We start from the raw sequence: 21,769 nt of genomic DNA, 5'->3' as shown, positions 1-21,769 counted from the left end.
TCCCCCTTCACTGGGCTGCATTACAGTCGCCTTGATCAATTCACTGACCATGAAGTGTCAACACATTTCCACTCATGATTACAGGTAACGGCATGAGACATTGTGTGGGCGGTTGCCCACACTGTGGAACATGTTCTCTATCTCTGGTGATCTTAAGAATGTCTGGCCCAATCATAACATGGTTATCTAATGTCTTAATCTAGAACAAAAATGTATCCGAAGCAACGTGTAAGGCGAATTTGGACCTTGAAGCTTTACCACTGAGCTGTACCAATCTAGTTTTTAATCATCATAAAAATAACAAAAACTTTCAGTACTTTAATGTGTTGTCTTTGTCTTCCAAGGTAGGTCAAATCATCTTGGGACCTCCTGGGTGGTTGGAAACCCTGGATAAAAGGATTCCTTTGTCTGAGGAACACACAACACATCTGCAGGAGACTGACTGGACCAGCGCCCAGGGACAGGAATCACCTAAAGCAGACTGACGCTGGTGCCCCCCCCCCCCCCCCACCTACCCAGAGCGGAGGAGGAAGATAAGGGTGATTGAAGCATCTGGCCCCATCTGGCATGGAGACAAGGGGCCTAGCTTGATTAAGCAGCTCAAGGATGGATGACTGAGGCTCTTGGCAGAGACAACAGGTCCTCTGTGCGTTCTTTGTAAAACTGTCCTTTGTGTTTACGTGTCTGTGAGGAACAGAATTGTCTTGGAGAGTGGGGCGATTATTAGTGTTATTGACATGCATTACGCTGGCTTGCAATCTACCACAAATAACCGGCCCTCATGGTGCACATTCCACTCAAAGTAAAACTCAGAAGGACTTTCCCTTGAGAAGAGAAACTTCCGCAACAGCCAAAGATGGCGAGATCCGTCCATCCATTAGAAGTGTCTCTGTCCTCAGGATACACCCGCCGGACAGGCCTGTTCACAAGGCACATCCTCCCCTCCTTCCCATTCCTCTCTTTGCTCCTCCACTGTCTCCTGTCCTTCTCTACAGTGGGAGGTAGTGTGCCAGGGTTAGAGTATGACTACGGCATCAGCCCCAAATTTGTCTGCACCCCAATCCCACCGGAAGCAGATCCCAGCTGTTTTACACCGGGCGGGCCAGCACACGGAACAGCACATGGAACAGCACACGGGACAGCACACGGGCCCAGCAGTAACGTCCATGGTAACGGCCACAGTAACGGGCACCACAGTCCTGTGGGAGGGGCTGCTAATGGCGGCACACGGAGAGTCATGTCGGACGAGGCTAAATCCACCATCTTGCACCTGCGGGAGAGCCTGGTGCGGCAGAAGGAGACCATTTTGGACCAGAGGGAGACCATCCGAGAGCTGACGGCCAAGCTCACTCTCTGCGAGGGCTTTGGTCGCGGGGTTGGTCACCACGACGACCACGAGGACCATCATGGGCCATCGTCGCACCATAGCTCGCACCACCCGGGCTCCTCTCACCACTCCTACCATGACACCGACCACCACACGGACTCCCACTACCCCCATAATGGCCACCGGCCAGACCCACACCACCGGGGGACGGGGTCCCACAGTGGTAGCAAACATGGGGCCTTTTCTGCTGAGCAGACAGGCAAGACCCTCCAGACCCTGAAGGAGAGGCTGGAGAACTTGCAGGTGAGTGTGGGAACACATGAACAGTAGGGTTAAGGATCATCAGCCAATTGATCTAACGTGCTGGGATCTATATGGATTTTGAGGGACTCCCCCCCGCCATTTTGGTAGAAACCATCGAAATATATATACATGGCTCATGTTCTGTGGTGTTTGTCATGGGAACAAAGTTTAATAAGGGAATCTTGTGGGTCGGGTGGTGTCAGTTGGAAACGGCCTGCTTTTCATCCGTCAGCTTAACCTCTTCTTGGAAGCGAACCAGCTGTTTGTCGTTCTTTTGATTCCCAGGAACAATGGATAGCAGAATGGATAACATTCTCTCTCTTGTTCTTCATCACACCCTTCCGGTCTGTCTCTCCATCTGTGTTGTGCCACTGCTACATCCCTCTTCATAGGACGGCCTAAGTTTGTTAACTAATTAACCCTGGATGACCTTTAGAGACTGTGTTTATGAAAGCGGATGATGCGTTTGGCGGTTCTGACTAGTCAACCTGCGTGCTTGAGACCACAAAGACAGTAATGCCTGGTTCTGGATGTACAGTACGGGGCTGAACCAAACCAATCTTACCAGTAAGCTTATGACGAAGGCACTTCCACAACTAAGTCTCTATTTCATTCATGGAAAAACCGGTAGTACCTTAACTGGTCTTAAAATTGATTGATTAAATCAAATTGAAAATGCAGAACCATTTGGAGGGTGTATAAACTAACACAGGATGTTTGGGCTAAAATTAAAATGAAATCACTGTATGATAAAGTATTTGGAAAATGTTCCTTTGTTGTAAAATTATATATTTTATGTATGTAACATGTATTACCTTGACATCTTGGGTAAATAAAAGGGTTGCTAGCTGTCAATATAGGTCACCAAAGTGTTTCACCCTTTCGTTTGAATGTGAATTACTCTGGCTGCAACTTAAACACTGCAGGTACATGAGGCTCTTTCATAGAAAGTGTTGCCAAAAATCTTTTCACTCTTACCAAGGTGTTAGACAAATACAGCAAAGCTGGGATTTGCCTCTGTCACTCCTACCTTTAACAGGATGTCTACGCCACAGGTAGCCAGGCTAGCATCCAAGGGTGCTAGCCACACTCACAAGCAATTAGCTAAATCCAAGTTGATGAGCTATTCATCGGGGGCATTAGTTGGCACTGGGCAAAGCCGGATTTGAAATTAAAGGAAAGAGAGGAAGAAGGTTGACAGCTAGGGAGGGGACAAATTTAAATGTAATAATGCTTAACCACTATGGCTAGGCCTGGTCTTCCATTTCGCTCTCTGGAATTGTAGGGGGGGACACAAATTCTGCAACCTTCAGAAGGTAGTCAACTGTATTCTCAAGCCTTTCTCGAGTCTCTCTTTCGCCTTCTCTTAATTCTTTCTGTCCCTCCCCAGGCCAGGAACTCCTCTAGCTCCTACTCCAGCTCACTGAGGGACCTGCTCCAGAGAAAGATTAATGCCCTGGAGGAACAACTACACAATCACCATGGGGGAAACCATGGCCCTGGTCACCATGACGATCACCATGACAACCATGGTAATGGTCACCATGACGACCATCACGATGACCACCATGATGATCACGATGATGATCACCATGATGATCACCACGATGACCATCATGATGATCACCACGATGACCATCATGACGATCACCACGACGATCATCATGACGATCATCATGGCGACCGACACCATGATCGCCACCATGATCGCCACCAGGATCGTCACAATAGTCACCATGACGACCATCACTATGATCGACACTATGACCGCCATTATGACCGCAGCCACAGCCGTCATGACAATCACCACGATGATCACCATGGCCCTGGTCACCATGACGACCACCACAATGATCACCATGATGATCACCACGGCCCTGGTCACCACGATGACCACCATGCCACTGGTCACCGTGACGACCACCATGGTCCCGGTCACCACAACAACCAGCAAGGACCTGGCCACCACGATGACCATCACAATGACCACCATGGCAGTGACCAAGGCCCTGGTCACCATGATGATCATCACGATGATCACCGTGACAATGGTGGACACCATGGTAGTGACACAGACCATCACCCCAGACCTCCCTATGGCAGCAAACCTGTTCCAGCCAGACCTCCTGTCCGTGGGGGAGTGGGCCACGCTAAACTGGACACGGTCTTCAGTCACCTGCACAACAGGAACACTGAGCCTGGTAAGTTCTCTCCTACACTATCTGCCAATCTATCCTAGTAGGGTCTCTCCCACACTAGCTGTGTATGTATGCTGGTAGTGTAGAAGTCAGATGGCTGAGTGGTTAGGGGATTGGGCTAGTAATCTGAAGGTTGCCATGCCAAATGACGTTGTGTCCTTGGGCAGGCACTTCACCTTACTTGCCTCGGGGGGAATGTCCCTGTACTTACTGTAAGTCGCTCGGGATAAGAGTGTCTGCTAAATTACTAAATGTAAATGTAGTGTCTTTCCTATCTATCTTGGAAGGGCATCTCCTACATTAGCTGCCCATATCCCCAGGTTGGGCACCCTCTTTCTCCACCTAACCAGTCACTTCTGCTCTGATGTGGCTCCTCCAGGTGGCCGCAAGAAGCCGAAGAGTCCAGACGCCTTCCAGATCGGCTTCCCCATGAGGACCAACTACATGTACGGAAGGGTGAAGAGGACCCTGCTCAATGAGATATTTGCCCTGACCGTGTGCCTGTGGCTGAAGGGCGGCTCTGGCCCGGGTCTGGGCACACCCTTCTCCTACTCCGTACCTGGCCAGGCCAACGAGCTAGTGCTGATTGAATGGGGCAACAACCCCATGGAGCTACTGATCAATGACAAGGTAAAATACATCTAAGCAAGGGAAGTGAGCATGTCCCACAATGTTGAAAGCATTTTATGTGCTGATGTATTATTTAAATGACAGCAGAGCCTTGTTACAATTTTAGCAGTTATTTCATTGGCAAATACAAATGGAAAACCAATGGTCTGTACAAAGAGTGCCACATTGCATGGCAGATGACACTCCCCAGCTCTCATCCAATCAGGGTGAGAGAAGGACTTAAACCCTGTTCCTTAGGTGCGTCTGTGTGACAGTCACAGTTCAGCTGCTGCCTGCTCTCACCTCTTCCTTGGCCTTGCAACGCAGTAGCTTGTCCTCGCTTCCTCATCCTCGCTAATGAAATAAGACCACAGGACTAGGAAAGCAGCTTAGCCTGCCTTGTCTTGCAGAAAGGAGAGACCCAGGAGTTAGAAACACATGGTCTTGGTGTTGGGGCTGGGGTTGGGGCTGGGGCTGGGGCCGGGGCTGGGGCTGGGGCCGGGGCCGGGGCTGGGGCCGGGGCCGGGGCTGGGGCCGGGTGACATGAACAGAGGTCGCCACCCACGGTGCCACCACGCAAACTTGGAAGAAAAAAAAATATGAGGGGTCTGAGCCCAAGTATGAGCTTTATGTCTAGCAACGCCCCCTGTGCCTTATGATTTGCAACTGGTGCCCAATTGTATGTATTTATCATGCAGGCTGTGACGCTGCCCATCTCTCTGACGGATGGGAAGTGGCACCACTTGTGCATCACCTGGACGACGAGGGACGGCCTGTGGGAAGCCTACCAGGACGGGGTGAAGAGGGGGTCAGGGGAGAACCTCTCAGCCTGGCACCCCATCAAGCCTGGAGGGGTCTTCATCCTCGGGCAAGAGCAGGTACAGAACAGAACTGTCACTCTCAATTTTCACCCAATGTTTGAACTGAATTATACTCAGGTTGATTTGGTTGTTTACATTTTCAGGTAAGACCTTTTGGATTGTGGGAAAGCAATTTCCATATAAAGCATTGAACTATCTCTGTTTTGCTACTTACTTTTGTGAATAAATTGTCCATTCATATTTGGTGCTCAAGAAAGTACACAGATCACAGTAAAAAGCAAAGTATGACAATCTTTATCTCACAGGTTTGCTGTAAATAAATCAAACCTGTCTTTTGTTCAACAGGACACGCTGGGTGGACGCTTTGATGCTACCCAGTCCTTTGTGGGAGAGATGTCTGACCTTCAATTCTGGTCACGGGTTCTGACGCACAATGAGATCTTCAGTCAGGCCAGTTGTGGAGGTCACCTGACCGGTGATATCATCACATGGACAGAGGCTGTGGTGGAGTTACATGGTGGGGTTACCAAGTACCCCTTTGACCCTTGCCACTAAGAACTAATACCCTGCCATTCTACCAGGGAGAACTGGAGATGCCCTATACTGCCACCATAAACTGACTCTGACTTTGCCCACCTCTGCCCTGAGTCCCCTGGCGTCCACAGGATGACTAAGTTGGCCAATAAGGGCTCTGCACAGCCCGTTGCGAGGACGATAGCCGGCCCTTAGCAACCGAGAAGGTGCCGGCCTTCTGCAACAGCAGCGTGGAGTTGGTTTGGGTTTCTTGCTATTCCCTTTACTTTCCTTTCCTCTTCGTTCTCCTCCCTCTCTCCATTTCTTGCTCCTACCTCCGTTCAACCCTCTTTCCTCTCCTCCCTTACTGCCAAGCACAGCAGAGGCAGTGCGGAACAACCAAGCAAAGGCCGAGTTCAATGTTGTTGTCAAGACTGCTGCCACCATAGGCAGGTAAGAGGATTCGCCATCTTAAAACGGATCCCTCTATGCCCTGGCATTAGCGAGACTCTTCATTAGCTATGCTGACACTTCACACCGGGATGTAAGGGTGAGGTATAGATGAAGAATTCAATACTGTTCAAATGAACAACAGTCTGGAGGGGACTACTGGTCTCTTAACTTGACTGCACCCACCATAAGAACACAATACACTTTACAAATGTTTGGACTGTTGAATGTGAGAGAAGACTATGAAAGGCTTTTTGGGGGGGTTTATGTACAGAAGCATGATGGGCTGTTGTTCAGAAACGGGTTGGTTTTAGAACTCCAAGTTCCCAAGTCCGTCCTGGAGCCAGGGGCCAGTACTGCTCTACTTTGCACACAGACATTTTAGAGGCCTATTTTCTACTTAACATATCTGCACACTTATAAAGTTGCCGATGCTTCACCCGAGTTACCATAACAAATGTCATTTTGTAGTTGCTTTGCAAATAGCTGCCGGTGCTTTGGTCTGACAGTTTTCTAAATACAGTGGGGAAAAAACATTGTATTTGTTTTTTGTATGGATATACTGTGTTTTATTATTTTACATTTAGATGATGTTGGGGTATGTCATTTTTGAGATGTCATTTCTTGTTGCAATACGACAGATTGTCTGTCAGTGTAATGGCGGCTGAAGGTATCTTTATGTAAGAGCACGGTTAACATTGTCAGGTGTGACATCATGTGGGCCGCAGTCCTCATAAATACAGGATAACTAGCTGTCAGGAGGTCCAGGGTAATACTGACCTCTCCATGGTAACCGGTGGCTTATGGTGGGATTTAGCTGGCAAGCTTTGATCCAGACTATTCCTGTGCTGTCGGTCTCCTGCCCCTGCTTTACACACACACTGAATCCACCAATCACATGCACACACTCACATGCACTCAAGTCTGTTTGGACACATGCACAGAAACACACACTTTGCTGGTATTTGATGCTACTGTAAATGTCTTTAAAGCACTTATTAGTTCCACTATTGAAGGATGTATTTTTGTTCATATTTTTGAATTGTAATTGCATTTTTGTATACATGTCAAGATGGTTACTAAACACCAAAAGATACACTGATTATTTACTAAAAATATAAGAATGTAAATAAGTTTTATGGACATGTAAATATAAAATGTGTGCTTTTTTTGTCTAAAGTTAAGCCTGTTATATGTGTCAATTCCATTTTGCTTTTCACCCCCCTCCCCCATCCACCATGACAATGTATGAAGCTTGGACTGTTTCGATCATCCTAAAGTCAGTACACCGAAGATGGAAGTAAAAAATGTTGTTGCCATGGTGATAGCTAAAAGACTCTCGGGTGGACGTGTTCCCTGGCTGCAAACAATGGATTCAAAACATCTGCAATACACGCTAGTTTCTTAGTGAAGATACCGTTAATGGAAGAGCTTTGTGGAATACAATATTAGCTGTGTGTAGTGTCTGAAAATACTTTGAGTTGGATGCCAAGATGAGCCCTGAAAAATTAATTCTCCTTTTCTCCTCTTCTGATAGTGGGCCAAATGGATGACACTTTTCATTTACATTTTTATGTAAAACATAATACCTTCTTAAAATTGAATGTCAAAATGCTTACAATGGAACCATAACATGTAGAGATGGTTGTTTCCATCCTAATGACAGTTGTACAAAAGTTAGATACCTGTTGAGTGTATTTTTGCTTATCTCGCCTTTGGTGTAAATCTGACCTCTATGTTCAGACAAATTCAGTAGTTTTGTTCTTCTACTTTTCTTTCAGTACCTTTGGTGTAACCATTGTTTCTTTTCCCTTCATTAACTGAAGTGTGTTTATCTGGTCGACAGTCCCTTCCCTGTGTGTAAGCCAAAATTGTATGCTGAATTTTAAAACTTGAAAGAGTCAGAAATGCACTAAAGCATGTCAAATACTTGTAAATAAGTCAATGTTTTTAATAAAACTCTTACAGAATTGAGTAAGCCCATCTGTTGACAAGGGGGACATTATTAGGGATGTTAGAATGAGGATCAGTTGAATGTTTAGCAACATATGGAGTTAAGTAGACCAGAGAGGTCAAAGATTAAGTAGTTGCAAAGTATTTTTAAAACAAAAGCAGGTGTTAAACAACCGTGTAAGATGTGACAACCTTAACTGTATACCTTCACTATGAACCATTCAACCAGACAATGTGAGGCCTGGGAATCTTATTTTCATGTACAATCATGTATTGAGGATAAATATATTTAACTCATTTTTGCATTCATGAAAAGCTGTTGCGTAGTAGCAGGTACATGAATGAATGTTCGGCTCTGCCTTGTGCAATCTCAGCAGATGAGAGCAGGCCTGCCCTAATTAATAGTCTCTCCTGGTAAACCGCAAACTAATCCTGGACACACAATATCTGTGCAGTATCATCAAAGAACCACTAGAAGGTAGTCTTGCCCTGGGGAGGAATGCGCATAAACGGGTATGCTAGTTGGTCCATGACCAAAAACACCGGTGATGACTGTGGGGGTTTACCATAGATATCATCTATGGGATATACTATAAGTAATTCACTGTTTATGAAGAGACATGCAATTTCACATATCCATTTGGATTTAGTTCAGAATAATTTATTTTTGAATAATTTATCCAAACACATTGTTGCACAAAATAACATGAGTTCAAAACTGTTTATTTCTGTGGGGGGAAATGACTCGTTTAATCTATAAAATGGAAGACAAGAGCAGTGAGCATGTCACGTTATCGCATATCTGAACCCGTTATTGTTAAGAATAGATTAAAGAGACCTTTGAAAACTGGGGCCACCGTCTATTTGAGGCCCTCAGTCTGACTGCTGCATTTTTCTAAGATCTTCTTGTGGATGTAAGCCAAAGATCCAGAGCCAGTGAGACTCCTGCTGCGGCACCCTGAAGAGCAGCCCCCAGTGGGTTTATCGTGGGCTAGAAGACCCCTGTTCTCGCTACATGCAAGGCAGCATTGAGAAAGCTGGGGAGAAGGCTATTGAGAACACCTAATACAACTACATTAGGGCATCTATGGGATTGAACCTATCTTAATGTGTCGGTTTCATTATTTTTTCAATTATTGAGTGAATATATTATTTCAGTAACTAGGTTAATTGCCACAGCATTGGTTCAGCTGTTCTTCAGACATTTGTTGTACATACATTAGATTTACAAAAGGTGGCGGTAAGGCACTGGGGAAATGCCACAACAAAATCCTCCCTTCCCATCACGCTTTGCAGTTATACATCCACCAGAGGACACGCAAAAAGGTCGGCACATCTTTTCTGCGCAACCGAGATATGCATTTTCAAGACAATACCTCTCCCCATTCAGTTTTTCCAAAACTAAAGCCTATTTAACCAGTATCATTTATTGTGTCTCCCATAGGTATTGCTTCTCAAAATGCTAATTTCAGTAGTTAGTCAAACATTCATCGCTTGCAAAGATGGAAAGCTGGATAAGAACCGCTATTCCAAACTGGATTGCCTAGAGACCGACATGTCATGTTTCATCTGTCGTTGAATATCCTTCTTTCTCTCGACAAGTAGCAAGTCGACGAGATAAGATTAAATTGGCGACCTATACGTTAGCCGGATCTTGTCTCCCGTGCATTTTGTACATAGCTGAGCATTCACGAGGAGTGAACCAAACACTACAATTGTCGTTGCATACAACCGTTACTGTAGGAACAAGTTACAGTAATATCAACACAGTGAAGCCATGTGCCACCAACTTGACAGGATCTCTCAGTGTCAGGCGTATGGGTCATGCAAGGTGAATCCCAGATGGCTATCTTTAGCCAAACACAAACTGGCCTTGTGAAATAGCCTCACTCAAAGTAAACATACACCTGAATGTGCACCTGTGTCATACTTAAAAAGTATTGTAATGCTACATAACTTGCACTACAAACATTCATAATAATTGATTGATATATTATCAGATCATATCAGTGACCATGTCTGAGCTGATCGAGGAGAAGATCAAGAATTACAGGACTGCTCCCTTTGACGCCAGGTTCCCCAACACCAACCAGACCCGAAACTGCTTCCGGAACTACCTGGGTAACCAACAACCAATTAACCATCCTCTTCAGAAATAGCATGACAAACAATAAATGTATTTGAGATGGAACACAAATCCTCAGACCAACACACAGGTCTACAGCTATCAAAAGGTGCACTATCCCCCCTTTACATGGTCCCACAGGCTGACAGTTGCATTGAAGGAATGCACTGACACATTATCTACATGTTTTTTTTAATGGTAGAGCTACTCTGGGTGGTTCCCAGTCCAACTCTGCTGAATCATACCTAAACGGTTTAACCTTGAGCAAAGGTAAAACAGGGTACAGGTTCATATTCTACACGGGTTGGATGTGGGTGATTTTTTGTTTGTTGAAAGTTTAATTGCGTGTGTGGTGCACATAATGCACTGATAGTTATAACTGTAGTCTAAATGTTGTGTGGAGGCTTCTGACATTAAGCTCCAAGTCATCAGACTTCAGTCCACTTTTCCTTTTTTGCCTTTTACTAAGTTTACTGATTCAGCATGTTTGCTCTCATGCCTGAATGCCCTAATTTTGCATGTCAGCTAATGTAGTATTACTAATGTCAATGGTCGTGACAACTTATTGATTGCCTCAGAAATCAATCAACCAAGCTCAACTGTTTTAGTGGTATTGATTTCTGTCACTTTCCAGCTGTCTTACTACCAATATGTGGAATAGGTTTTTCCACTTCATTAATAAGTGATGTCAATGTATTGTTCACTTCCTTATTTACAGTCTTTGCACACAAAAAGCCAAACGTCTTGCTTCTCTCCTTCAAACTTCCACAGGTGTAACAACGCTTTGTCAGACAAGGGTCAGGATGTAGTGCCCTGCAACTGGTACCAGAGAGTCTACAAGAGCCTCTGTCCTATGAGCTGGGTATGTTTGGAATGCGGAGAATAATAATAAAGGTTCCATTCACCTTAGTTGATCTAATTGAAAAAGCTGCCTAATATCAAAGTAACTTTATGTACTTTGTACTGGTCATCCCCCTACTTTGATATATACAGTCAAGAACGTCATTCTCCCTCTTATTTCTCTCTCTATCATATAGGTGCAAAAGTGGGATGACCAGATTGATAGTGGACGTTTTGCTGGAAACATCTAAAGGGGAGACAGTTGCGCTCTCCCTCTTTCTGACCTCGCCTCTTTCCCTGACCTGATGCCCAGTCCAGCATCTTAATACTTCTGTCGAGCATTCTGATGTTTCTGTAAAAATGTGACAAATAAATATTTTACTTGTAATGTATCTCTTTGTTTGTCTTTCATTACTCAAACAGTGAACAATATTGTTTTACACACACTGGCATTATTTAATTGTTCTGACTTGACTTTGCGACTACCCATGTGATTTTGGAAATGACATGAATAATTCCTGGTAAATGCAGATGTCAAAATATAGAAGGGGGTAGTGTTTTGTAGGGGGGGGGGGGGTCTGCCTGTGACGACTGCAGTTTGTTTGGCGCAACTTTTGTAAATGTCAGCTATGCATTTTTGGCCGCATCATATCAATGATACCGTATCATTGCAAATGTATCATTACTAAAGGTCTATTAAGCCATGTATAGCCTACAATGACATACACAACATTATTTCGATGCAATGAAACACAATGACACAATTAGACAAACTGGTTAATAAAGGAAGACCTCACAACAGAATACACATCCTTTCGGATGATTGAGGTCGCCTATTATCGAGAGTGTCCAAATAGATCGGTAGGGCGCGTGATGCGTTGCTTGGGTACCAGGCAGCTTTGCATCAGCAGCATCCATCATCAGCTGATTGTCAAGGTCGCCAGCGCGAGGCATCATGGGGAGGGTCCGTTGAATCCACTCCGGGACCGGCATTGCATGCAGAGAGGCCACCCCTTTTGCTCATGACGGCGCAGATGTCACGGAGTCTATTGCAAAAAAAAGTCACAGATTATCGAAGGAGGTTGCGTATTGGCAGTGTTCTCGTTTTTCATAGGCTGATGGTATATTTCGTCAAAGTAAACGTGCGGATTGCCTCGCATCCCAGTACTATATGAAACGTATTGTAAGGAAGGCATTGCGAGTGGTTGAGTTCGCATTTGGTGCTACCAAAGGGGCGGGTGGACAAGCTTATCTCTTCGAGTCACGACAGGTGAATTTCGTTGAATTTCTTGATAGATTTAACTGCGATTGCTTTGCAGGATATTGCGGAGAAACGTTACTCCTCGAATATAAATGTATGTTTCCGAAATTGTTGGATTTTTATCTTGTTTGACTACAGAACAGGCCAGGCCCGATATCACTGGGTGAATTTGACTTCCAATTTGAGTTAAATGTATTGAGTTAGGGTCTTTCCTTCTCTTTGGAACAATGTACCTTGTTCATAACAAAGTAATAGTATCGCAAACCTGACTATTTGCGACAGCTTGAGTCTGAAATAGGTTGGAAAATGTTCTTGATTTTCTTGTCAAGATAAACGTGACCGGGGAGCTGCAGTCTGTAGTTTGACAATTGTGTGCATGCGGGTACCATGGACAGCGACTGACAGCATTTGCTTGCTTTTTCGGACATTCGGTGTACCTAACGAGATACATTTATCTCCACCGCAGATCTTTCTTTAGTACTCCTGTTTTTGGAGGGAACTTGTAGGTTCTCAATCAGGTGGGAGCGGCACTTCGGTCCAGCCGGCGCCCAGAATTGACTAAAGATGGAGGGCGAGGTAAGGACTGCTTTTAACTGTGAACACGTACCCATGTACATGCTCTACCAGGAGCAGTAATGTTCAACACAAAGTAGCCCTACACAGCTGTTTTGACTGTAGAAATGATTAAGTTGCATTTGTTATGTAATATACTGCTTACAACCCATTCTGAAACAGAATGTGTTCTGATGCATGCAACCCTCAGATGAATGAGTGGGCATCAAATGTGTGTTGCTTTACAGCTCTGAGTCATACATTTTCACTGTGTTGTTTATGAGCAATGCAGGGGACAGTGAGTTGCTGGATGTGAATTTCCAGAATGTATAATGTTTTACACACACACACACACAAACACACGCACACAAACACACACACACACAATAGTTCCAAAAGGAAAATCTACATGCCATGACTTGGCATTAAATGCCTAACTGTCATGCCCACTATATGGGATGTTATATGGCATAGGCTCATTGGCTTTTTGGATCCACTGATAGTCTATGTGATTTTATTGAGTTTACATCTCAAACAAAATCGATGCAGCCTTTCCACTTCCTGATTCAGTCTGATTGGCCCTTGGCTCTGGATGGTCTAAGAGTGAGCATCAGCGATTGGCCAGCGGGATCTAGGTCAGGACATGGGTTGTGATTGTTGTATCTTGTGATTAAAGTCGGAAATATTTCTGTCACACATCCCATCCCATAATGCTTTTGATTGAGCGCTAAGCCAGATTTATTACTATTCTGTGTGTAGGGGTGTTTGTGTTTTGGTCCATTTAAGCTTTGTTTATTTCACTGTCACCTCCAGGCAGTTGTTATGACACAGAGGTATATACATATACAAGGGAAGGGGACATGGGCCAGGGATCATGGCGTGTGAGCATCATTGTGGGAAGAATGCAAGGAAAAGAGAGATACTGGAACCACCGTCTAAAGACAGAATCAGAGCACTCTGTCCAGCAAGGTCATATTAGATATGTTCCACTGCTCTGACTGGAAGGACGATGTTGTATTCAGATGAGCGTTGTTCACTTTGCAAGACCTTTTACTAGTACAGAAAACCCTGGCCCCTTAAGCAGTAGTGTGTATTTTTAGAGCCATGTTGACAGTGTAGTTCGAAATGATAAGATAATATTCAACTTAGAACAACATTGCACTTGTGTGATACAGTTACATTTATGAATTATACTATATGTTATTCCATAATTGGTTTGTAATGTGATTATACATTCACAGCCGGAAAATGTGCCTTGTGTCAGCCAAATATCATCATCTCCGCCTCTTCTCCTGGTTCCTGTGTCGCATAGAGTATTGACCTGACTGATGACATGAAATACAAATGAAACAATCTGTAATAGATTTTTAAACATTTTATAATTTACATTTTCAGTACAGGACAGCTGTACTTTCTCCTGAGTCATTGTGAGTTGACAGGAATGGAGAGAGGAGATAGAGAGAGGGAATGGGGGAGAGAGAAAGGAGAAAGGTGAAATGCAGGTCACACTGAGAAAGAAGGGGAGAGGAAGGGAGAAGATTGATGGTTTAACTTGAAGATAGGGTTGCCACTCACTGTCTTGTTGAAGTTTGTTAACAATCTTGAAATGACTCATTTGCTTTTGCAGTGGTTTATCTCCAAGTTTATGTGACAAGCTTGTTTCCCTCTGTTGTGCTTTTGTTCTGAAATGTTCACAAGGATCTGAAAGTTTGTGTGATATATTTTCAGAGTTATGTAAACAGTTCCTCTTGCCAAATCTCAGCATCATTTATGTCTCCATGGCAGTCATTTGTAACCTTACCTTGATCAAACTTAGTCATTCTGCAAACACACACACATACACACACACACATACATACATGAACAAACATGTTCACACACACACTACATTTAGATGAAGGTGGAGTGTAGGGCATGGTAAGGCAGGGTAGGTGGGACAATTTCTGTATCACATATCCTCCAGTAAAGTGCCCCATCAGCACTGTCTCTCTATGCTGTCCTATATTACAGCATTCAGCAGAAAACACACAGTGGCCTGGTTCCTAACCTGTGAAGATGTTAGATCAAAGTACAGGGTCATACCAGGACTCAATCACTGTTAGAAATGTTTAATAGGTGCGCACAGGTAAACAGGGCTTGCCTGATCTGATGTGCTTGAATTAATCTGCTCTCTCTCTCTCTCTCTCTCTCTCTCTCTCTCTCTCTCTCTCTCTCTCTCTCTCTCTCTCTCTCTCTCTCTCTCTCTCTCTCTCTCTAGAAGAAACAGGTTACAGGGTACCTCCTGTTCTCGTTGGGTACTGCTGTCATTGGGTCACTGCAGTTTGGCTACAACACAGGAGTCATCAATGCCCCTGAACAGGTTGGCGTTTTATTTTTGTTGTTGTTTTTTGGAGGTGGGGTCAAGTGTATGTCTATGTTTTTAAACACAATTATTGACAGCAAGTTATTCAAGTGTTTTTCTATCCTTTTTTATATTTGAACATACTAGTATGCCTTCATGTTTGCTGTCTTTCTCTCTTTGTTGTTCAGAAACTGCGGGCCTTCTTCAACAGCACCTGGATGGAGCGCTACAACGAGCCCATCAGCCCGGGTGTGTGCACCATCGTGTGGAGCTTGGCCGTGGCCATTTTCAGTGTGGGCGGCATGGTGGGATCCTTCAGTGTGGGCGTCATGGCCAACTACTTCGGCCGGTGAGTACGGACATCCTGTCCATCAACCGATCTGCTTCTGGATCAGGGATCTTGGCCACAAGTGACACCCCAGGGTCGACACACTGTGCAGTAGTGATAATGTGGCCTGTCACTAGTTCTGCTCCTGGTTAGGCTGTCAGGCACTGTCAGGCTCCCAGGAGTCACTGGAGTTTGCTTAGATACCAATGCTCCAATTTTCAGTCTAGACATTGTGGACAATCACGACACTGTGTTTAACCATTTAACGTCCACTAACCCCTAGCCCCCTGTCTGTCCCCCTGTCTCTGCTCCAGACGGAGGTCTATGTTCCTGGTCAACATCCTCGCCGTGATTGGGGGTCTTCTGATGGGCTTCTCCACCATCTGCAACTCCTATGAGATGGTCATTGCTGGACGCCTCATCATCGGCCTCTTCTGTGGTCTCTTCACGGGCCTCACTCCCATGTACGTTGGCGAGGTGTCCCCCACGCCACTCCGGGGAGCCTTCGGCACCTTGCATCAGCTGGGGGTGGTGATTGGCATCCTGGTGGCACAGGTAGGTCTGATTGCATCTCTGTCCCTTTCTCGCTATTTCTTTCTTGCTATTTCCCTCTCTTTCTCTCTCTCTCTCTCTCTCTCTCTCTCTCTCTCTCTCTCTCTCTCTCTCTCTCTCTCTCTCTCTCTCTCCCTCTCTCTCTCTCTCTCTCTCTCTCTCTCCCCGTACCTCATTAGCTCTCTCTTTAAACGTGTGCACGTGAAAACTCTGAGGGCAAACTATACATGTTGTTCCCTCCTCTAGATCTTTGGCTTGGAGTCACTGCTGGGGTCGGACACCCTGTGGCCCCTGCTGCTGTCATTGACGGTCGTCCCAGCCGTGCTGCAGTGCATCCTGCTGCCCTTCTGCCCCGAGAGCCCCCGCTACCTCCTCATCAACCAGAACAAGGAGGAGCAGGCTCGCAAAGGTGGGCGGCGCTCCCACCCGGGCCCTCTGACCCTTATACAGCAAACCCTCACTATTTAGAAATGACCCCCTCCGAAAGTGACCACAAGTAAAGGCCTATGCTGGCCTATGCATTTACCCAGTCCTGTGGCTTTTCATGAGGCCTAATGTATGCAGATGCAGGCCAAACTAGATCAGACTGGAGCTTGGCTGAGCCAAGAAGAGACCTTGAAGCCAGCAGACGGTTTTGGCACTTAGCCCTGGTCCAGTGTATTTCACTGTAACAACAGAGAGGCTCTGACCTCAGGCTCCTTCACCACACTGCAGCAACACAACCGTTTCTTTTTTTCATGTTGTTTATCATTTTTGCAGCTTCATGAATTCTGTCTTTTTTTTATTAAACGTAGTTGCTGTTTCATTGGAGAGCGGTCAGCAATCAAGCAATTCATCTCTCCAAAACAAAAGCATAAAATGGAACGATGTGAATGAACGTTTGTGTTGCCTTGTCTTTTTCTCTGACTCTTTCACTCATTCTTTCCCTCTCTCCCCCTTCCAGCCCTGATGCGTCTGCGCGGTAGCGAGGACGTCAGTAAAGACATGCAGGAGATGAAGGAGGAGAGTGCCAAGATGGCCGCTGAGAAGAAAGTAACCATCCCGGAGCTGTTTCGTATCCCCGCCTACCGCCAGCCACTCCTCATTGCTGTTATGCTGCATCTCTCCCAGCAGCTGTCCGGGATCAATGCCGTGAGTCCTTAAATCCCATGAGGGTTTGGCGACTATACAAAATAATACGTTTGAAAGGTCATGTGGTTATCTGCAAATAGCAATTAGTGTGTAGTATTGACCCTCGTCCATAAGGAGCTGTCTGAGACCTGCTTTGCATATTTAAAAGGCAGGTGCTCTCAGCTCTGCAATGTGTAGAAGATTTGATGGGATTACTCAGAATACAAAAGCTAAACACTAAACACAATTATTTATTTACCACCAACATGACCTTTCCGCAAATAATGGTCATCACTATGTATTCCGAACATGATCTTCAATTAGGTTTTGAACCTCCTGAGTCTTTTTGTGTTTGGGCAAATGAACACAGGACATTCTGTAAACCCTGCTGATCTCTGTCCAGGTGTTCTACTACTCCACTGGCATCTTTCAATCGGCTGGTGTGACCCAGCCCATATATGCCACCATTGGTGCTGGGATTGTTAATACTGTCTTCACTGTGGTGTCTGTAAGTATCTACGCATGCATTTATTAGGACTTTAGGAAGTATTTAATCAATTTAGCTGTGTGCGTATTAATTTATTTCCCTTTCAGCTATTCTTGGTTGAGAAGGCGGGACGGAGGACTCTCCACCTTATTGGACTAGCTGGAATGGCGGTCAGCGCCCTGTTAATGACTATCGCTCTCTTGTTGGTAAGTGACTTTGTCTATCAGAAACCAGGAAACCGTGGTGAAAATATTTCTACCAGTCAATGTAGCTGTCATCAATAAATGTATCTAGTCTTTCCTAACTCTGATGCTCTATCCCTCCCCCTGTCTGTCTGTCTGTCTGTCTGTCTCTCCCTTCCTCTCCACTTTCCTCCATCCTTTGTCCTTCCTTTCCCTCCACTTTCCTCCATCCTTCGTCCTTCCTTTCCCTCATACTTCTCCCTCCCTCAATCTCTGAGCAGAAGCACATCGAGTCTCTGAGCTATCTAAGCATAGCTGCAGTATTTGCATTTGTGGCCATGTTTGAGATGGGGCCTGGTCCGATCCCATGGTTCATCGTGGCCGAGCTGTTTTCCCAGGGCCCACGTCCTGCCGCCATGGCCGTGGCCGGCTGTTGTAATTGGACGGCCAACTTCCTGGTTGGAGTCAGCTTCCCAAAGCTAGAGGTGAGACTGAAAAATACTTTTGAAAATTAATTGTATTTTTTAAATAAATTATGTATTTAATATTTATTTATTTATTCAAATGTAGGTCCTGTGTCATTTCATTTGTGCACATGAATTGTGTTCTGTGTGTCTCATTGACCCCTGTTCTGCTCTCTCAGGAACTGTGTGGTCCTTACGTCTTCATTATCTTCATGATCCTCCTCATCTTCTTCTTCATCTTCACCTACTTCAAAGTCCCAGAGACCAGAGGCAAAACCTTTGATGAGATTGCGCTGTGCTTCAGTGGCATCCCAACCACCGACACATTGGTGGAGGCCGCGCCCATCAGCACCAGTGCTGCTGTGACACTTCCTGCTACCCCTGTGAAAGAGAAGGTCCCTTTGGTTGAGGCCCCGCCGGCAGAGGATAAATCTAACTCTACTGCACAGGAAAGCTTGTAGGAAACCTGTTGCAGGTTAGAGTTAAAAGGCACAAGGTCAAAAAGAGCATGGGGGGTAAGATATTAACAACAACAAATCAAAGCTTCAGTCTTCAAGTCAATGAGAGGTGAGTTTGTAAGCAACGACACAAACAGATTTCCTCAAAGGTCAATATGGGGATCAGGAGACGCTTGTAGCGGACATTTTGGTGCAATACAGTATATAGGCTGATTTAAGGGTTCTTTTTATTAACTTAATTTAATTACTTTTTTAATTTTACCTCAAAAGGGATCATGGTATTTATAATACCTTACACCTTACCTTACCTTATTTAAACCTTCCGTTCCGGTTTCCTTTTATGATTTGAACTCCTTTGCAGCTATGCCAAAGTGTTTAACATTTTAAAACGCACCTGGTCAAAATGGAGAACAGCTAATTTTTTGTTATACACACTGTATTAGTTTTAAACGTCAAAGTAACTTGTAAAGTGAAAAGGATTTGACGAAGAGAAGAGAGGGGACTATAGTTTTGTTAGGAATAGTATTTTTACAAACCCGTCCAATGTAATTAAGGCAGTAAAAGTACAAAATGATACATGCTTATTGCCACTCTTAATCATATAAACTGAATAAAAAACTGAATCTCGAATTGTATAAAAATAGAAGTCACGTGTTCTGCTAGGGCACTTTAGCTGCATCTTGTAACCCTGATGTAATGTAATGTCTTTATAATCAGCAGCAGACAGAGCTATGAAAGCCAGTATCCAACACTGGTCAAAAAGAACAAAAGCGCTTTATCAATTACGAGTAAGGCAATGAATTATTCATAATTAGAGAAATATACCTAAAGGGAGTATTTTTATAATCTGCCAATAATATGAATTTAGGATAGAAGATCTGCCTCAATCAATTAATAATTAATAATTGGAGAAATATCTACCTAAAGGGGGTGTTTTTTTCCATCCGCCAATATGAATGTAGTATAGTTTAGAATTACAATAGAATAGTAAAGTAATAGAATCACTAACCCTAATAGCTTATTAGGAAATTGTATCTCATCATACCAAAATAGCTTTAAAATTAGGAATGGTAATCTAAAAGTATGGGTATTTTAGAGCTGTTGGTAGTTTGTAAAGGGGAGACTCGAAATGTCATGTCATGAAAAGGATTTTAGAGCTGGTCACAGTGATGCTGGGATGTGGAGTGCAATGATGATTCTTGAGCGGAGATGCTTTGATGATTTGGTGAAATAATCATAAGAATCTTATTTTGTTTGTTGTTGGTTCATGGAATTTTATTTTGAACGCTACAGTGAACTGCCATTGTGACCAAACATGAGGAGCCACAAATCTTTTCAAATAACTCAATTACGAGTTTGTGCTCATTCTAGTTTGTCATGCTTTGTCTGAAGATAAACTATGTGGAATCTAATTCATGAAGAATTTTATTGAAAGAGTTGATGTTTCACAGTTGAGTACTACAGTATGTTACACAATATATTTAAATAAGTATTTGTGCTTGTGTAAATTAATTGGAGTAATTTATCGCCCCTGCACTTTTACCATTGATCTTGCTTTGAATTAAGTCAGAGTCATTGCAGTGTTATGTATTGGTCATACAGTATATTGTGAGTATATGTATGTGTTGCACAGGGAAAATGCATTCCCTTGATGGTAGTGGTCTATATTGTCTTTGATCTCTCTCTTTTCCACAACAACACTAACCCTACTGTTACTATGACTGTGGTACTACTACACTAACCATACCCTGCTAACTTATGCATATGTGTGACAATTCACTCACTGTACAAACCTTAGGAAAATATTAATTTGTAAATATGTAATTTTTAAGAGAGAATATTTATATGTTGACTGCTATGGTTGAATGTGCACTCATTGTAGTTTTTTTACCTTGAGGATGCCGGTAGGTCAAACAGAAAGACAATTTAACAGTACTTGTGTTTAAACGGTGGTGAGGATGCAATTGACCATGTTAGTCTCTTAGAGAATTCCAACAGTGGTTCCAATTAGCCCTGCCCCACTCTGCCTCTCCCCATCTCTTCTTCCCACCTAAGCAGCACTCTTCAGTGCCACTTTCCTGTGCAAGGATTAGTCCCAACTCTCAAGTTTTACTTTAATCAATAACTGTTATTTATTGTTTTATAGACATAGACTTGGGTTAAAACTAATGTCTTAATCCTGTCTCATTGTCCTAATGTTCATTGACACAAATGCCAAACTCTGTTGTTTTTGCTTCACAAACCAAACCAATTGACCTCCTCAATGTTCATATTGTGCGCTTGCCTTTCATTACCTGTATATGTTTCCTTTGGTACACCAGTGCACCAGTCCCTTTGTCTGCTGCACCTGTTCTCTGTTTGTTGCCTCACGCAACGCTTGTTCTTCGCTTGTGCTGTGTTTGAACATGCTTTCACAAGGCTTTGCCACAACAAGGGCATTTACTCAAGGTCTATGGTCAGCCACCAATGGTGATAAGGGAACTCATTTGATGTAATGTGATGAACAGTAAGGTGCAGTAAAGTACAAGTTGAGAGACAATGGTGTTTTCTTTACCGAATGCTGTAGAGTAGATTAACTACTGTATGATAAAATGGCAAGGAAATATGTTCCTTCTCTTAATCATACTTATTGAACAACAGCAATGATGCCCACTCAACTGTCACATGTTTTTGTTTCTTTGTGTTTATATACAAATATAATGTTGTTAAATAAAATATACATCATCATCCAGAAATGGACCATAGGCCCTACTTCTGTGTACTCAGTATGTGGGTGTGAGTGTGATGAGTAAGGCGGTTAACTATCTAGTTGAGAGTGTGGGAGGCTCTAAGGAGATACATAGCTCACGTTTTCCACATTTAAAATATATTATCTGCCGCGCTGAGAAATATAAT

At 44.0% G+C, this 21,769-nt stretch overlaps 3 protein-coding genes across 3 annotated transcripts; all 3 read left to right on the top strand.

Moving 5' to 3' along the window:
* The first annotated feature begins 548 nt into the window (after window positions 1-548).
* On the top strand, window positions 549-5,913 carry si:dkey-14o18.2 (filaggrin-2). The gene is made up of 5 exons (XM_047019691.1): window positions 549-1,630; window positions 3,021-3,831; window positions 4,208-4,458; window positions 5,136-5,315; window positions 5,604-5,913. The coding sequence occupies exons 1-5, from the start codon at window positions 857-859 to the stop codon at window positions 5,811-5,813; spliced, it is 2,226 nt and encodes a 741-aa protein (XP_046875647.1). The 5' UTR covers window positions 549-856; the 3' UTR covers window positions 5,814-5,913.
* A 4,276-nt stretch (window positions 5,914-10,189) lies between these two features.
* Window positions 10,190-11,390, top strand: LOC124467340 (cytochrome c oxidase subunit 6B1). Its single transcript, XM_047019604.1, has 3 exons — window positions 10,190-10,295; window positions 11,061-11,161; window positions 11,337-11,390. The coding sequence occupies exons 1-3, from the start codon at window positions 10,190-10,192 to the stop codon at window positions 11,388-11,390; spliced, it is 261 nt and encodes an 86-aa protein (XP_046875560.1).
* Window positions 11,391-12,216: 826 nt separating this feature from the next.
* Window positions 12,217-21,600, top strand: slc2a3a (solute carrier family 2 member 3a). The gene is made up of 11 exons (XM_047019948.1): window positions 12,217-12,409; window positions 12,867-12,976; window positions 15,210-15,311; window positions 15,482-15,642; window positions 15,936-16,176; window positions 16,420-16,582; window positions 17,117-17,304; window positions 17,687-17,791; window positions 17,878-17,976; window positions 18,234-18,437; window positions 18,596-21,600. Exons 2-11 carry the CDS (start codon window positions 12,965-12,967, stop codon window positions 18,875-18,877), a joined length of 1,557 nt encoding a protein of 518 aa, XP_046875904.1. The 5' UTR covers window positions 12,217-12,409; window positions 12,867-12,964; the 3' UTR covers window positions 18,878-21,600.
* Window positions 21,601-21,769: the final 169 nt, after the last annotated feature.

Source organism: Hypomesus transpacificus, chromosome 4 (genome assembly GCF_021917145.1).
Source record: "Hypomesus transpacificus isolate Combined female chromosome 4, fHypTra1, whole genome shotgun sequence".
Taxonomy (NCBI): domain Eukaryota; kingdom Metazoa; phylum Chordata; class Actinopteri; order Osmeriformes; family Osmeridae; genus Hypomesus; species Hypomesus transpacificus.
This window is presented reverse-complemented; position numbering and strand designations above follow the sequence as displayed.

What these genes read in the sequence shown, in the direction of transcription:
- LOC124467340 (XM_047019604.1), top strand. Translation starts at nt 10,190, where the DNA reads ATGTCTGAGCTGATCGAGGAGAAGATCAAGAATTACAGGACTGCTCCC. An exon ending in CTGCTTCCGGAACTACCTGG is followed by an intron (nt 10,296 to 11,060) that starts GTAACCAACAAC and finishes TCTCTCCTTCAA; the next exon opens with ACTTCCACAGGTGTAACAAC. An exon ending in GCCTCTGTCCTATGAGCTGG is followed by an intron (nt 11,162 to 11,336) that starts GTATGTTTGGAA and finishes TCTATCATATAG; the next exon opens with GTGCAAAAGTGGGATGACCA.
- si:dkey-14o18.2 (XM_047019691.1), top strand. Translation starts at nt 857, where the DNA reads ATGGCGAGATCCGTCCATCCATTAGAAGTGTCTCTGTCCTCAGGATAC. An exon ending in AGAGGCTGGAGAACTTGCAG is followed by an intron (nt 1,631 to 3,020) that starts GTGAGTGTGGGA and finishes GTCCCTCCCCAG; the next exon opens with GCCAGGAACTCCTCTAGCTC. An exon ending in AGCTACTGATCAATGACAAG is followed by an intron (nt 4,459 to 5,135) that starts GTAAAATACATC and finishes TTTATCATGCAG; the next exon opens with GCTGTGACGCTGCCCATCTC.
- slc2a3a (XM_047019948.1), top strand. An exon ending in TTGGCATCCTGGTGGCACAG is followed by an intron (nt 16,177 to 16,419) that starts GTAGGTCTGATT and finishes TCCCTCCTCTAG; the next exon opens with ATCTTTGGCTTGGAGTCACT. An exon ending in TGACTATCGCTCTCTTGTTG is followed by an intron (nt 17,977 to 18,233) that starts GTAAGTGACTTT and finishes ATCTCTGAGCAG; the next exon opens with AAGCACATCGAGTCTCTGAG.